Source organism: Notothenia rossii, assembly GCF_949606895.1.
Source record: "Notothenia rossii genome assembly, chromosome: 3".
Taxonomy (NCBI): Eukaryota; Metazoa; Chordata; class Actinopteri; order Perciformes; family Nototheniidae; genus Notothenia; species Notothenia rossii.
In genome coordinates, this window is record NC_136901.1 from 57,071,118 (window position 1) to 57,089,042 (window position 17,925).

Genomic DNA, 17,925 nt, shown 5'->3' on the forward strand with positions numbered 1-17,925 from the left:
CTTCAGTTTCAGTCGTGTTTAACACCAAAAAATGTAGGGTCATTCACGTTTTTAAGTCCTTGAGGCAGTCTTGAATTTTATTTAGATGATTAATTTCATCAGGCTTGATTGATAAATATAGTTGAGTATCATTCGCATAAGAATGAAAGTTTACAGAATGATTCCTTATAATATTGCCTAACGGAAGCATATATAATGTGAACAAAATAGGTCCGAGCACTGAGCCCTGTGGCACTCTATGGCTAACTTTGGTTTGCCTGGAAGATTCATCGTTGACACGTACAAACTGAGAGTGTTCAGATAGATAAACCAGCCTAAAGCAGTTCCCTGTATGCCAACTAAGTGCTCTAGTCTTTGCAATAGGATATCATGGTCTATAGTATCAAATGCCGCACTGAGATCGAGCAAGACAAGAATAGAGACAAGTCCCCTGTCTGAGGCTATTAGAATGTCGTTTGTGACTTTAACCAGAGCTGTCTCTGTGCTATGATGTGTTCTAAAGCCAGACTGAAAATCTTAAAAAAATCATAGTTTTTTAAGTAATCACACAGCTGTTTTGCGACTGCTTTCTCAATAATTTTTGAGAGGAACGGAAGATTAGAAATAAGTCTATAGTTGGCTAAAACCTCTGGATCGAGGTTGTGCTTTTGAAGAAGCGGTTTTATCACTGCTACTTTGAATGATTGTGGAACATAGCCTGATAATAAAGACATATTCATAATATTTAATAAAGAAGTGCTAATTAATGGAAAAACTTCTTTTAACAGCTGGAATCGGGTCTAAAATACACGTTGATGGTTTAGAAGAGAGAATCATTGAATTTAATTGTTCAAGGTTTATGGCTGAAAAGCATTCTAGTTTACTATCTAGTGTAATATTAGAGCTTAGGTTTCCGGGAGCTGTTGATAACACTATACTGATCAAAGGCAAGAGGTCATTGATTTTGTTTCTAAGAGTAACAATTTTAGTTCACACCGAAAAATTACGCAAATTACGCGAATGACTCGACTGTCGCACCATCGCGTAATTCGACGATGTGAACGCACCATCAGAGTTAGATGGAGCTTTATGGCAAAAATATTTATATATATATATATATATTTGCTGTTATATAAACTCAATACTTGTTAATAGAGACATTCAGTGTTGGATTTGTCTTTTTCCGGGATTCATTGATTAAAAGACAAAATAAAGACATTTCTTAAAAATAAGATCCTGTCTGAAAACATGAAAACCATGGAGAGATGAAAACATTGTGGTTGTTATTCAAATGTAATTCTTAAATTTCCTCGGCGAGTGAGGTGGGTTGTGGGTCTCTTCTTTAAAAAAAGAAAAAAAAAAAAGGTGACAATCATATTTAGAAAAATATGTGAGATACCTTGCCCACTCTCACTGATGTGTTTAATCTGTGTTTTTTTTGGAGGATGAGTTTGAGCTGACTGACTTTGAGGACTATGATGATGAGAACGGAGACATCTTTGCAGACCCAGTGTCAGCCTCTGGAGTGTGTATCTACCCGGCAGCCTGCAGAGTTATCTACAACTACCAGGTAGAAATCAGACTATCAAACAGGCTTTATAAGTGCTTATCGTCAGAAATTTAAAATGATAACTTGACTTTTCTATATTATCTGTCATGACAGTTTAGGGAAGTAAAGTGAGTACCAGTGCAGAAAAGGTGGAGAACCCTAAATTACATAATAATGAAATCAGTGGGGTGAAGGAGAAACAATTATAAATCAGCGTCTGCCGGCAGATTAAAAACCATTCTTCGTAGTTTGATTTGTCTAAATAGAACATGTCCAGCATGTTGTTAAACGAATTTAAAAGGACTTGTTTATCGTACACAGTGTTATTTGAAATCAGTGGAACCTGTTGGTAAATTCAGAGAAGATACAGGATGCTATATATTGATATTTTCCGAGATTATATAGATTATATTATATAGAGATATAGAGTTCATTTGGAGATTTATTTTTGCAAATGTAGTAAACCAAGGCCATAGACAGTTCTATATAATTTGTAGTAGGTACTGTAGGTGGATCATTTTAGAAAAATTGATAACGAAAAAAGCATGTTATTTCCTGTAGGCTAGCCAGCTAGATGAGCTGTCAATCATTGAAGGGGAGGAGCTTCAAGTGGTTGAGGATGGAGACATGGAGGACTGGCTGAAGGTAAAATCATGTTCTAACCTTAGTTCTCCGAGAGAATAAATGATCTCTCTAATCTGTTACGTATTCCATATGCCTCGTGGAACTGGTCCCAGAGCAGCCTGAAATCAGAGGCCTGTACGACGAAGCCGGTTTAACATAACCTGGATATGTTTGAGTTACCCTGTTTATCTAATCCAAAACAAACGCGCTCTCGCTAAGCGGTCCTACAAAGCTGGTTATCAACTCGTTAACTCAAGCCAGCTTTGCCCTATCTAGTTAGGTGCGTGTTCACATGAAAGGGGTGGTATTTGAAGCATTAAAAAATGCATCCCTCGATGCCGATCACGCAGACTGCGTGGGACCTGACCTCGCGGAGGGTGCTTCATTTTGCGGAGGGTGCTTCATATTGCGGAGGGAGCCTCATCTGAAGCGCAAATGCGGCGCACCTACAGTGTAAGTGCGCCACAGGCTCCGCTAGCAAATACAAATACAAATTAAATTAAACACGTAATGTTTCTTTGATCTGGTTACTTATGTTGTGGCAGATATTTAAGTAAGCTTTCTTAACGCTAATGTTATAATAGTCAGATTGCTCTGAAGATGGGAGGTGATATAAATGCGGGCAAAAATCCTTGATTATGCGGGCTAAAATCCTTGATTATGCGGGCTAGTATCCTTGATTATGCGATTAAACATGCGGGGTTTTTATGTGACTTTATGTGGTGAAATTGCGGGAAGTTGCGAAATAAGCGGAAAGTGGCGAAAAAGAATAGATTTTTTTTAAATATTGGGCTGTCTTATTTATTCTCTCTCACAACCTGCCACTAACGTTAAACCCCTTTCCTATTCAATTAAACACATTCAATGTTTATTTATTTTAAAAGCAATTGGGCTATTTTAATCACACTCTCTCTCTCTCACACACACACACACACACACACACTTCTCCGCCTCATTCTGTTTTCATTTACTCGTTCGTTATCTGACCAGCTTAAATCTTGTAGGCTTCTCACATCGTTTCTTGTAGCCCTCGAAAGGGTTTTGGAGGTTGATGCCTCGGTGAACGTGAGTTGTTTGGCTTTCTTGTCCGCAGCAGCAGAAAGCATTTTCAAATGTTTAAATGAATCAAAGTGGGTCGTCACCGTCGATTTTGACTTACGGCCCGTCTACACTACAGGCATCGAAAAATGCTTTCAACGCTTCGCCCATTCACTTGAATGGGGTGACGTAGAAGATTTTTAATCTTCGCCGAACTGCATTGTGGGGAGCATAGCATGGCTTTGCAAGCATCACGAGCATCTATCGGCATCAAAACTTGAACAATGTTCAACTTTTGATGCAATGAAAGACAAGATTTTAGGACGTTACTGTTACAACCCAGACTAGCACATTACCTGGTGACTGCTATCACTCCATTCAGGGTCTTACCACCTCAGGCATATAATTCTTCACATCAGAGATGCAGGCGACCTGTAAATCCACCTGTCTCTCCCGCTGTTGACTCTCCTTGTCTCTGACCAGGACAGGCCTCAGCAAGCCAGTTAGCCCAGGAGGATTCCTCAGACATATGGAATATGTAACAGCTGCTTTGCTGTTTGTTGACATATCAGGACATTATCAGACATTTTTACACGGCATAGTTGAATACTAGATTCTGATTGGTCAATTCAGAACACGTGACACATTGTTAATACAGCAGTACAGACCGCTGTTAAGGACTATAATGACCGTTGCTAAAGAGGATCAAGGGTGAGAAAGTAAAAGAGGTTAAAAGGCGGAGTGCTGGACGTCAGATAAATCACCAGAAGAAGGCAGACAGGAAGTAAATACTAACAGGAACACGGTATCTGCGGGAGGCTGTGGATCAGTGGATAGGGGGGTAGCAAGTTCGAGTCCCACTGCAGTCAGCATGTCGTTGTGTCCCTGGGCTTGACACTTCACCCCAAATTCCTCCTGTGAGGAGTGTCCACAGTACTGAATGTATGTAAGTCGCTTTGGATAAAAGTGTCTAACAAATTACATGTAATGTATGGGCTCTGCAGTGTTCAAGGAGTTGTTAGCGGATCAGAAACTGTGAACAGAGTTGGACAGTGCTGCCGTAAAATTATTGTTGTCGCAGTTCCAGCCGTTGTTGCGCCGTGGAACAGAGATCTTTTTTCTTAGCGGAAGAAAAACGATCACTTTTAAGTCAATAAAATAATTTCAATTAATATTGGGAGTTGACTCGTTAGCTTGTTTAGTATAAAAAGTGTAAAATGTGGGATAATGTGCAGCGACTTGGTCATTATGGGGAAAAGAGCTTCTACTTTGAAGAGTGCATGTTTTCCAGTGTGTAATCTCATCTGTATCTCTGTAACACCTGTTCATGTGTCCAGGTGTGTAACTCGTGTGGTCAGGTGGGGTATGTTCCTGAGCGCTATGTGCAGTTCCTCTTCTTACCAGCAGAAGGCCCCTCTCATCTCGAGGGTTCTTTCAGCTCCACCTTATCCAGCGGGACCAAAGAGAGGGCAGGGAGCAGAGGTGTGACAACTTTGATAACCCCACAACAAGTGATTTTTAAAATGTCATGTGCTTGTGTGTTTTTCATCCAGTTTGACTTTAATCCTGTGTTAGGTGTAGCCAGAGCTCTGTACTCCTACCAGGCCCAGAGTGCAGAGGAGCTGTCCTTCCAGGAGGGAGCGCTGATTCACCTGATCCGCTGTCGACACGCAGAGGTGAGCGCATTATGTACCAGCGAGGGGCCGAGGCCTCAGAGAAAAGCAGTCCTCTTTTGCCTTCATTTAGACAAATAATCTTTGCAGACTTCAAAACCCCACAATCCATTGTGTTCAGAAAATGTCTTCACTTCTGGGCTCGTCCCTGTTCCATACCATTCTGTAACTCAACTGAATACACATCACATATTTTTCGCAAGATATATAAATACTTCAGACTGCAGGAGTTCCTAAGGTTATGTTGATGCTTGCGCTCGAGACAGCTGATGTTCTTTTAGGCACGCTTTATAACTGATCTTGTAAAAATGTGAAACCTTTATTTGAGCTTCCTCCCTACTTTAAAAAACATATTCGTACTTGAAATATGCGTGTGAGGCATGGGCGTAATTTCCACTGGGGACAGGGGGGACATGTCCCCCCCACTTTTAAAAATCCTGTTTGTGTCCCCCCCACTTTTCAAATGTGTTTTTTTTTTTTACACAAGTGGTCATCGTCAAGGAGGAGCATCTGTGTGTGTGTGGCAGGAGCGCATTTTGTGTGAGAGAGAAAGAGACAGAGAGAGACAGAGAGAGAAAGACAGAGAGAGACAGAGAGAGACAGACAGAGTTACGGGGTTGTTGTTAGCATCTGGTGCTAGCTCGGAGCTGCTAATGGAGATTAGAAGCTGTTTCAACAATAAGGAGAGGGAGAGTCCTCTCCTGTCGGACTGAGAGGCTGAGATAACATCAGCTCAGGGAGGTAAGGACCTGCTGAGTGATTATATTGTAAACTTTAGTCTAAGTTATCTCAGTGGGTCTCAAACGGTTTGGTCTAAACAAATATTTCCATCTATTTAATATAGTTGTTCAAAATAAGTTAAAAAATAATTCCAATGTCAGTAAAAAATTAAAAACACAGTTTGAAAGGGGAGTGATTAGTAAAATATGCATTAATAAAAAGAAAGAATGCAGACTAGGTAAGATAAAGATAGGAGAGAGGAGTATATCAATGATGTGTTATTGGTTGTGAGCATATTCTAATGGTTTTTTGAGTATTGAAATATATACAGTTCTGTTTCATATGAGTGTTGAGAGCTGTATCCATACATCTCTTAATTTGTGCACCAGATTGATGCCTTTAACTTCAATTTAAAGAAACATTTTTTACCGGAGGTGCATGCCCTATAGGATGTGAGGTAATCACAAATAAAACAGATTCATGGATAGATAAGTTTGCATACTCATTATATACACTACTCATTTTTCTTGGATTAGTTAACACGATAGTCCCTAATATATATTTGTAGAAAGGCAGGAAATGGAATTAAATCGAGAACAATGTTTCATTGCGGAGGACTCCCTGTTTTGTTTCCCCCCCACTTCTCAAACCAAAGTTAAACCCTTGGTGTGAGGAGTTTGTGATTGTTTGGCTTAAGATGTCTCTTTCTACCATTTATATAGCTTTGATCTCTCCCTCGTTGCAACCAATGCAACTACTTATCTTGATGCTAATGAATGTGCAATCACATCACAAATATGCCAAAGATCGTGTCAGATCCTCTGGCAACATCAAGCAACTTTAATAGCAGCAAAGACCAGTTTTAGCTCTCAACAAGTTTTTAAAGTTTATCTTACCTTTTCTCACCTAGTTAAACATTTTTTTTTATTTATTCATGCGTATTTTACTAATCACTCCCCCTTCAAATGGAAATATGTGTTTACATAAATGGTGACCAAACCGTTTGAGACCCACAGAGAACTTAGACTAAGTTAACTATCTAAACACTCAGAGTCCATCTCACCTGAGCTGTAGTTATCAGTCTATCAGTCTGACAGGAGAGGACTCTCCTCCACCTCACAGCTCATTATATCCGTTAGCGCAGCTAGCTAGCACCAGATGCTAACAACAACAATACACGTAACCGGTGCGCGCGCTTTCTCTCTCGTTCGCTCGCACCACACATACACACCCTCCCGAGCTTGAATGACACACAGACAGAGACCAATCGAGGGCATTAGTGTATGATCTGTATGAAAGTGGCCATGTCGGCAGGCCACATCATGTAGACAGCCAGTCACCCTCTGTGAGGCAGAGTCAGACCCACATTTGCGCAGCGTTGCATTCACAATACATACATACATAAAAAAAAAAAATCCTCAGGCCAGCAGGCCACTTAACAGGCCAGGCCATCGGGAAACCTCCCGGTCTTCCCGATGGCCAGTCCGGGCCTGAGCATATTTGTTGTCATGCGTCATGATCATGATGTGCCGCCGGTGGCTGAGTACCGGCATTTTACTGAGTACTGGCACCTTGCCGGTACTCAGTAAGAAGTGCCGGTACCACATGGGTACAAATCAGAATTGCCGGTACTGTGTACCGGTGAGTACCGGCCCAATTCAAGCACTGGTATGTATGTAAAAGGAGAATGTATGTGTGTAAGGGTGAAAATATATGTATGTAAAAGGAGAATGTATGTGTGTAAGAGTGAAAATATATGTATGTAAAAGGAGAATGTATGTGTGTAAGAGTGAAAATATATGTATGTAAAAGGAGAATGTATGTGTGTAAGAGTGAAAATATATGTATGTAAAAGGAGAATTTATGTTCGTGAGAGGACCAGTATGAATTACGGCCCCTCATACCGGTGGGAGTGTCTGGCGCGCGATAAACAAACAATCACATTAATATCCCGCCCCGGACACACAAGCACACGGTTCGATTGGCTAGCGCTTGTACTGGCATATGATTTGATTGGCTGGCGCTTCCGTCAACGCTTGAAAAGTTGAACTTTTCTCAACTTTCAGCTCGAGCAACGGAGGCAAAGTGAAGCAACGGAACCACAATGCAGTTCGGCAAAGGGTAACGTCACCCCATTCAAAGTGAATGGGAAGTGTCTCCGTTGAAGCACGCAACGGAACCATGTGGACGATACGTAACCCTAACCCTCTAACCCAATGCTTCTCAAAGTGTGGTCCACGGACCACCGGTGGTCCGTGAACGCCCCCTAGTGGTCCGTAAGTATATGGCTAAAATTTCACATTTGAAATAAATAAATACGTTTAAGTTTTCTGCACTCTCGTGGAAATATCTCCCCAAAGGAGTGACTTTAAGTTTCAACTTTGATTGCATGATATAGCACAGCGCAACACCTTCGTCACCAGAGATGGGGTCGTTACTAAAAAAAAGTAATATATTACATATTACTTTTTAAAAAAGTAATATATTACACTACTTTGTTACTCTCTACATAAAGTAACTCGTTACTTTACTCGTTACTTTACTCGTTACTTTACTTGCAGGGCCGGCCCGCACCTCCCTACAGGCAAATCAAGCAGACTGCGGCGCACCTACAGTGTAAGCGCGCCACAGTTTTGCCTCTGCGAGACTCCACTTGTACCCAATCACAAGTCTTTCTTTTTATTTGCTCTTTAATAAAATAGGCTACCAGCCTACCACAACAAGCTAACGGTCTGTGAAACGTAAAGACACTAATTAATTAAACCAGTTCAAGACGCATTATTCTTATTCTTATCATTCTTTATGAGCGCAGTAACGGTAAGGTATCTAATTACTTATTTATTCCATAACTTAGTAACAGAGATGGTCAAACTAAAGTGGTAGAGACATGGCAGAAATCCTACAATGAAGCGGGACATTGAACTGTTCACCCGTGAGAGGACAATCAAGAAAAGAGAGCGAGCGGCCTCGTTGAGAGAGTTTACAGATGAAAAGACACAGAAAGACAGAAGCACAATAACGGCAAGTACGCTATATTTAGGTGTTTTTTTGTAAATAATCGACGGTATCAAGAGGAAGTAAAGTCCCCTGGTTTGTCCCTTATACCCTAACTGCCATGATGAGACAACTCAAAATCTGACACTGAGGTGGTCTTAACGCACCGGCAGATGATAGCGCTGACAAAGTGTGTTTCCCGCAGCGAGACGCTACAATGCTAATTGTGGGCTTATCGTGTTGATTCGGCCACAACAGAAAAAACAAAAACAAACTCTCGCCCTCTCCAGAGGGGCATGTCAGCCAAAAAGGCCAAACGGGCCGTTGTCCGGGCAACATTAGTCCGTACCTGTGCACGTCCCTACAGCAGTGGAACAGCTTCTGGCCTGGACACAGTTTGCACCTCTCCGTCGCATTCCTGTCTATTCTTCGGACGAACTAAAAATAATGGACATACCTCCACCCCTCGAAAGTTATCGCTGACTCAGCCATGTTTATGCAGCACTGCACGTGGAGATGTGGACGCGCAAATCGCGCAGATTACGTAGCCTACATATAAACCTGCGGCGGAAACCCCTCTTGTCTGTCAGTGTGATTATGACTGATTTTAGTAGGCCTAAGTAACGAAGTAACGCGTGTCGGGGCAATGTTAGTAACTGTAGTGTGATTACTGAATTATAAAAGTAACGCGTTACACCCAACTCTGTTCGTCACACATGTTGCCACTTGTTTGTACCATTTTCAGGTGATTTGTAATCTGTTCTAGAAAAACGATGTGTTTTTATTTTATTTCAAGAAGCATATGAAACAAACAATGGATGTATTTTATGAAAATGTATCCATGCTGGAAGTAGATTTAGATGTGTTAGGAGTTAGATAGAGATTATTATCTAATATATGCATCCAATGAAGCATTGCATGAAGTCTGTTGATGATTAGAGGCTGTTGTTGGGGCTGCAAAAACTTTTTTTTATTTTTGTTTTGTAGGCAGACCATGCAGGCCAGCTCAATGGTCACCAAGGTTCATGTTTTAATGGCATTTTCACAGAAGAAAAAGGCCAGGCGAGCCTCACGTGAAAAAATGGCTGAGACAACTTGGGCCTGCGACCATAGTTTTACTGTATTTTGTTTTGAAAATCCACAGCGGAGGTTTGTGTCATACTACATGCGGTGTATTTTGCATATCTATCAGTAGCCAACGATCTGTGAGTCTGTCTGCTCGGACATAAACTCCGTAATAAATGTAGTCTACATTTCATAAGAGGTGTAAAACCTGTGAGCATTTCATATCGCATTTGAACGAAATGCTTATATAATCTGTAGTTGTATTTGTATTGTTGATTTAATGTGTGAACGAGGTGATACAGAGAAGGTTAAGCTGTCATTATTAGGCTGTAATTTGTTATATAGACAAGTTTACGCGCCAAAACACGGGTAGCGCCATGACACTACACAAATGCACTTCATTTCCGCCGGAAGTCTTTTGCACAGCGTCTGTCGGTGTAAACCGATGTAAACAGTCAGACGGGCACTGGTGTAAACACAGCGATTTCGATGCTAACAGTGATGCTAGCTTGGGAACACGATTCTACTTCTTTGACTGGAGATGGCGTTACTCTCCCCCACCCGAATTCAGTGCAAAACTGGGAGGATAACATGACGACGTGGCCCAGCATAAAACCAAAATAAACTGCCTTATTTAGGTCATGCCCACAGGAGCCAACAGTTGTCTGTTGTTTACATAATGCACAATTTACATGATCTCTTTATGCTGTGCAATATATCATATGTGCCTGTACTGTTTGAGTGAAAATAAAGTTTGATGTAATTTAATTTCATTATTGCACTGTTATTGCATTATTGCATTTCATATGTTCCTTAGAGTGCTACAATTTCTTTTAACACAGTTCATCATTCATATTAAGCTCATACTGTACATAAATAACACTGAATGAATTAATTGTTGAGAGGAAACTAAAGAAATGGCTTCAACAAGAAAGATCACATGTTTAATCCTAACAGGTATTACAAATTAAAATATAAAAGCAGCCCACACAATTACATCACTATGAAAATATTCATATATAATATTAAAAAATACAATGCATGCAGTATTTGTTGTGTTTATCTGTATTTAATGAACAACATGGCTGGGTGCTGGGTGCTGGTTTGTGGTCGTAGCACTCTCTATCTAACCACTCGTTCAGGTGCTTTCTCGAGTGATTGCAACCAACTACCGCACACGTAGTTCCCGAACCACTTTTCTTCATGTTGTAATTGTTATATCCTCTTTGTCTCTGCGATATCAGTGCTTTGTCGGCACAACGGAGCTAGCTAGCAAAACAAACCCAGTCCGCCAAAACGGAAGTGCATTGCATCGAAGGGAGGAGTTCAGGATGTAGAGCGGGAACGGCTCAATAACTTGTGTATGGGGCGACTGTGGCTGTGAGGGAGTGTGGTCGTCTTTCAACCAGAAGGTTGTGGGTTCGATCCCAGCCCATGCAGTCAACATGTCGATGTATCCTTGGGCAAGATACTTAACCCTGAGTTGCTCCCGATGGCATGGCCAACGGTGTGTGAATGTGTGTGAATGTTAGGTCCTAGAGTAAGGTACACTGCTCTGTATGAATGGGTGTGAATGGGTGAATGACATGTAGTATGTAAAGCGCTTTGAGGGGTCTTAAAGACTGGATAAAGCGCTATATAAGTACAGTCCATTTCATTTCATTTCCATATACTGTTGGAGTGCTAAGCAGGCCTATTGTTTTTGGATCCTTAGTTTGAAAAAGTTTGAGAAACACTGCTCTAACCGTAACCCTGCTGTTAACGATTAAAACAAAAAAATATTGTAAAGAAAATATGATTAATGTGGGGGAAACGTCTGGAGCAATTGGGAACAGGACTCAGAGAGGCACGAGGAGAACTGGAGCTTTGATGGCAAATACTGGTGGTTTATTTGGAGTTACGGCCGGAGAATTCACAAGACAGGTGGTGTGTCACGAGTTGACCACACGGTTGCCAAACCAAACCTGAAAAACTCTTCTGCAACTCGAGGTTTTATCTAGTTCGGAGTGTAATAATCAACATTCTTCATCAGTGAGACTAAACAATATGGACCCTGAATCTAACTAGAGCTCTCGTCCATAGGAAAGAATGTGCGCCAGGGAACCTTCGTCCCTGAACAGTAAACTACCTCATGGCGGCTTGTGCTCTGTCATAGACTGGCAACAACAATGCGCCCAAGCTGTTCCTCCTTAAGAGAGATAGCAGCAATACCCAAGGCCGACCTATGCCATGGGAAAGGAGACAGTGAGAGGAGAAAATCATGAACTGGGTCGAAGGTTGAATACCTAAGCAAATTATTCCCTAACAATTAAGGCCGAAAGATGTGTTCCATGGTTGGTTGACTGAGATAATATTCCCTCAGAGTTTTCGTTGGCTTTTTCCAGAGCTTTCTCCACATTTCACTGTCTTCACTAGCAAATTGAGTTTGCTCTCCTCAAGTAAATTACATTTGGTGATAAAGGCCATGATATGGGAATTAAAGTATGGGAAAAAATCTGGTGAGTGGAACTTTAGATAAGTATTATTAACAGTATTTAAGACTTTTTTGTTGAAGCAACACATAGATGCATGAGGCAGTGCTGGACTTGCTCTTATTTCAAATGTGAATGTTCTATTTTACTGGTGGACGATGGCTTCTGGGAGGGAGAGCTGAACGGGCGGGTCGGGGTTTTCCCATCGTTGGTGGTAGAGCTGCTCCACGATGAAAGAGAGGAGGAGGATAAGGAGGAAGAGGTGAGACTACTGTGTTCTCTGTGGTCGCAGAGAATAGCTGAAACTCATCTGACAGTGTATATTTAATTTCTGACTGTCTCCCTCTTTTTTCTCCTCCAGTCTCTCCTCACCCCAACCATGCCTCCCTTCTCCCCTTCCAGCCCGAGCCCCACTAACCCTGGCTGTAACTCAGCCCTTAGTGCTACCCCCCCTAGCTGTGAGGAGGACACACAGCAGGTCTTTGCAGAAAACACAGCAGGTGAGTCAAACATTAGAACAGCTAGAGAACAGTTGTGTATTTTCCTCACCTTCAATTCTGATTTCAGTTTTCCCTAAATGAATGGATGGTAATGGTTGTCAGTGTCTTTTATCCGTCAGAGCCTGAAGGCAGCAGCCACAGCTCTCCACACTTCTCCAGCGGCCGGCTAAGACCAGTATGCACCTGTAAAAAAGAGTTCTCCATATTTGCTGGTTATAATTGTAGAAATGGTGATAGTCAACTCTTCCTCTCTTCCCTATTTACTGTTCTAGTGTCGAGCGCCTCCTCCTCCTCCAACACACAAGCGTTCTCCTCAGCTCTGAGACTGTGTGTTCACAGGAATACAGGACGTGTGAGGACCAGAAGAAATCTGTAATTGTGACTTTATTGTAGCATCTAACAAAAACTGTCATTTGTTTGCTTGTATTTGTGAGTATTTATCAGTGGTAAGGAACTTAAAGCAGGAAGACGTGTCACCTCAATGTGAGCAGCAACAATAAGCTGTTAGAAGTCTTACTTTAAGAATGTAACTGAGTATTAACATCAAAGTATACACAATAATTGTATTTTGTATTAAATTAATTTATGCATTAATGTGTTCATTACTTTAATGTTACAGTCGGACAACAACATGTACTGCTTGTGAATTTTACCAAAGGATCTATAATGTTTATCTTTATCTATATGAACAAGATGTATTATTATTTGATTATATCTTGTATATGATCATTTTGTAAATAATAATTTGATCATTTGAATTTACATTTTCATAGTCCCTTAAGTTATCAGGTTAATGTATTGCATTGAAAAGTAAAATATTTGATTTGTGTAGGAGTAGAAAAATAAAGTACAGTACTTGAGTAAATGTTGCCACTGCAAATATGTTCCCCAACAACCAATTTGACAGTGATGTAATGCCAAAATCTCAGTAGAATTATGTTTTCTTTTCAATTTAGTAGATGGGAAGCAAAATAAATGAATATTAACATGAATGCACGTGCTAAAGGTCCAGGGGTCTGCAGCAAAGCCTTATGCAACAACGTGAAAAAGTGCATTTCAAACTTTCAAAAATGATTCAACAATATTAGAAGTTGCTAATGTTTCTCAATGGTGCACTAATGATAGTATAGTTCTGAAAATATGTTGGGTACACAAATTACACCATAATACCTTATTTATTTTACAGAAAATTGCAGAATAATATGTTCTATTACATTCTGCAAGTAGTGATTTACAGTAGAAGTTATAATCCAAAACACTGGGTAGTGTACAGTATAGCATGAGAGTATATGTTATTATGTGATTTCAGGGGCATCCAAACATGAGATATAAGTATTATTTTGAATCTTATCAAATTGAACCATTTTGTTGTTGGCAACATTATTTTCAATATGTAGGACTGTTTTGATCTGGTTTTTAATATCATATATTTAATTAAAGTAATTGTGTTGTGCTTTACTCCAATGGTATGAGAGGAAGTGTGATCGTTGACTGAGCTCAACAAGGACACAGCGCTCAGGTTTGAAAAGCATAGTTCTGGTATTTATTTCATTAGAGTACAATATGATACATCTGCATATTTACAAGTCATCACCAGCATGTGTAGAACACTGTACATATGTGCCTGGCCCTGCTAGAGAGGATACATTAAACATCATCATTCTGAGGATCTAAAGCGAGAATAATATGTGTTGAGCTGTTGATATGAGGACTTCTGTAGCTGCTGGTCTGTGTAATGACTCACATTTCCACATTTTTGTAATTTTCTTTTTGTAATATTGTTTTAAAATCCGAAGGCCACAAAATGGCCAGCTGACCAAAATGTATTTTTTTATGGTCCCATTGTTAAAACCATGTTTATTTGCATGTGTTGACCTAAAGTTAAAATGAAGATCCAAGCAACCGATGGTACACGGTAAAGAAAAGCAACATAATCCACACATTAAGACTGCTGCTGGTGTGTGAAATCATGTCCTGCTTGACACTTCATTCTGTTTATAGTTTCATAATAATATTTTAGCCACATTCGATCTCCGTTGTTTTACCATAAAGCCTTCTGATCAAATTTGCTTTGTAAATTAACTAGCCTCTGAATCTAGATCTGTGTTGCACCATTCTCACATATTCATATATACATCCTTTTATATTTGCAATAAAATGCACACAGAGGATGCATTTAGCAACTGTTTATAGTGCATAGTTAAAAAACTAAAAAACATGGCCCTCTTACGCAGATTTATATTTAGCATGTTTCAACTAGATATGATATTGTATAAATGATTTTCCTACAGGTTAATGCATGAGCACTGTTGGAAAGATACACAACAGCTTGTCAGAATAGAATAAATATGTGGATGGTGACGCAGTTTAACTGCATCTATGAAAGGTGATGGATGTGTGAGGTGTTGATGTTACAAACATGAATAAATCATAAAAGGATCTTCATTTACTGCAGAGGCCTGGATAACGATAATGTATATCCAACTTAATGGTATTTTAGACGTATTGGAAGGAGAAATCCTGATCATATGTCAAAGGTCACATGGTCAAAGAGTAGATGGAAGATATGGAAATGTGGACATACAGCGAGAGGAAAGCAGACGTCAGGCGTTCTGGTTACTTTCCTATAAAGGACAGGTAAGAAGCCAAATTATGTTTAATTTACTATTTTATCCTCACAGATGTCCTGATGATTTCACTCATTCTACCAAAACAAAACAAATGTAATCAAGTTTGTAAAAACTGCAATTGCTCTTAAATGTTGCACTCTGAACCAAATATTTACATTATTGCTGCAAGCTAAATCACGGTCTGGTTACTGTAGTAGTCTTTATTTATGAAGTGAGTACAGGCAGCATGGACGTGTAATAAGAGCTGGATAAACTGTTGCCACTCAGCCTTGCTTCCAATTTGGTGGAATGGCAATTTGCGGTATTAGAGAAAAATCCCCTGATGGCCTGAAAAGTATTCTCCTGACCACCAGGATAAAGAGACGCCTGTGAAAGTGTTGATACGACATCTCGAAATGCCAACAACATTATGACAGTTGCTGAGAAAATACATTTCAAAAACCGTGGTGTCAGTTGTGTGTTATGCTATGGGCCGAGCCAGATCTGGTGCACGTAACACTGCTACACGTATCAGTGTGTCACAATGCCAGGAAGTTAACCCTGAATCTAGGAAACTTTTCAGCGGTGATAAATTCCAATCCATTTGAGTTGGCGCCACCTTTTGGTCAGGTATTAGTGATGGGAATTATGGATCTTGAAGGGAGCCAGATCCTATGGATCCGTTCCTTTCCGAGAGCCGTTAAAAAGAACCGTTTGTTTTTTAAGGGGGCGGGGTTAATAGGTTTATCTGCTAAATAATTACCAGGATAATGATTGACTGTATTGTCAGAAATCTACTTTTATTCTTAGAAAAATGTATAACTTGCTACATCTCTCAGCCAGCCAAACTACTACTCAAGCAGCATGCGTTATGCCATCATCTATGGCACATTTGCATTCAGGAAAGCAAGTTCCTGTAAAGGCGAGTGGATTTATGGCAGGCAGAGAACCAACGATAAAAAGAACGGCTCTCAACAAGTACGACTCGGTTCCCTTCATTCGTACCAGAAAGATTGGATTGTTCTCAAACGTAACATCACTATCAGGTATACAGTTCTTATGAGACATCCATGATAGAGACCCAGTAAAGGTGAAAGGTGAAGGTATGTGTGTGTGTGTGTGTGTGTGTGTGTGTGTGTGTGTGTGTGTGTGTGTGTGTGTGTGTGTGTATATACATCCCACAACTGTAACTATGCTAGAGACCACAGCTAAACTGCCTGTAACCAAGCAGCTCCAAAGTTTGAATTTGTCTTTTTAATAATGCTCCAGAATAAGGCAGGTATGATGGATATGGGAGTGAGTTCTACCCTATAATTATATACATGATATACCATATCAATGAAGGGTGCTACAGTCGTCAATGTACAATATCGCCTGTCTCTCATCTGATGTAGAGGCTTTAGAAGTTTGACTAAAAAATACACAAAACCTAATTTAAAATCCATTATCTTTTCAGTATCACAGCTTTAACCACTGCAGAGTTTATTTTGTGGAAGTTTCATGTCTTTATATTTTGAGATGTTATTTCCAACCCAGTCTCACGGCATTTCGTGTTATAGTCACGACATTTAATCTACTGATTCGTGTTCACCAACACGATTTCCCCCTTTTTTTTGTGTCACGCAGAACGATTTAAAAAGCAATGTATATCTATTGGTAGTGTGTTTCGTGCCTGCACCACATATTTTTGTCCGGTCGGGCCTTGGAAGACTGGAAGCTGTGTGGTTCATAAAAACATGTTATTACTCAATATCAAGCCACGATTATTGTTTTTAATTTAAATCGTATAATGTCTGACTTTTTTTGCCGTCCATAAGGAAAAGAAATGGGGCTCCGAATACTGAAATATGTCTTTTTTAAATCTTTTTTTCCTTCTAATTTGTTATTCTTTTCTAAATAACACACTATTATTTACTCAAGAATAACACACAATTATCCTTGTTTTTATTTATTTGTTAATTTTATAATATCTGGCTTTTTTCTAAATAAAGTCACCGGAAACAGACGTAGGCGATACACACCATGATACACACCCAATGAACTGATCACCCAAGATCCTCAGCTCCATAGTAACCGAGCTTCAACCATTTGAAGCTCGGTTATTGGAGGTTTTAGCCGCAATGCACGTTGGGATATGATGTCAATGCGATATGAAATAACCATCAACAGAATTGCATTGCCAGGCAACAGCTTGGGGTGAAAAAAGTATTTCCGGTCTCAAAGTTTGCATAGTAATCTGCAGTACTCATCAACTAAAAACATCAGTTTATTCTTGTTAATTACACAACATTGATTGGTTTAAATTGTGTACAATGCTTTTGTGTTTTCTCCCTTCGATTTGGAGAAACAAATAGTTTTTTAGGAGTTTAGGATGGCCGAAGACACTACACTACCCATAATCCTCAGCTATTGTTTGGGACTACAGTCCCTTTGCTTGACAAACCCCATGATTAATCTTCAAGCTCTGTGATTGGATGTTGGAGTGGCAGTGTGCCAAGGTTACGCCGAGCGTCAAACAGCTCTATTTAAATGGAATGAAACCACAGCAGACTATCCAAAACTGAACCAGTTTGCAGATTCTGATTAATGATGTGAAATATAAAAAAAACTTAAATCAGACTTTAGTTACACCTGAGTCAAATTCAGGGAAGGCGTCAAGTGTCAACAATCAGGCGAGATATTTGATAGTTGGTGCTTGAAAAG

General features: G+C 40.1%; 1 protein-coding gene across 5 annotated transcripts in view; it reads left to right on the forward strand.

Moving 5' to 3' along the window:
- LOC307032142 (F-BAR and double SH3 domains protein 1-like) overlaps window positions 1-17,412 on the forward strand; it is a 30,544-nt gene extending 13,132 nt beyond the window's left edge. The window contains exons 14-21 of one of the 5 annotated variants that reach the window (XM_079669929.1): window positions 1,424-1,549; window positions 2,090-2,173; window positions 4,528-4,672; window positions 4,766-4,865; window positions 12,264-12,375; window positions 12,475-12,613; window positions 12,716-12,788; window positions 12,886-17,412. In XM_079669929.1, coding sequence (XP_079526055.1) covers window positions 1,424-1,549; window positions 2,090-2,173; window positions 4,528-4,672; window positions 4,766-4,865; window positions 12,264-12,375; window positions 12,475-12,613; window positions 12,716-12,783 — 774 coding nt within the window. In that variant the 3' untranslated portion in view covers window positions 12,784-12,788; window positions 12,886-17,412. Of the gene's footprint in view, window positions 1-1,423; window positions 1,550-2,089; window positions 2,174-4,527; window positions 4,673-4,765; window positions 4,867-7,649; window positions 10,364-12,263; window positions 12,376-12,474; window positions 12,614-12,715; window positions 12,789-12,885 lie in introns of those variants that run through there. The other 4 variants (XM_079669928.1, XM_079669930.1, XR_013806167.1 and 1 more) reach the window with 4 other exon arrangements.
- The last annotated feature ends 513 nt before the right edge of the window (window positions 17,413-17,925 follow it).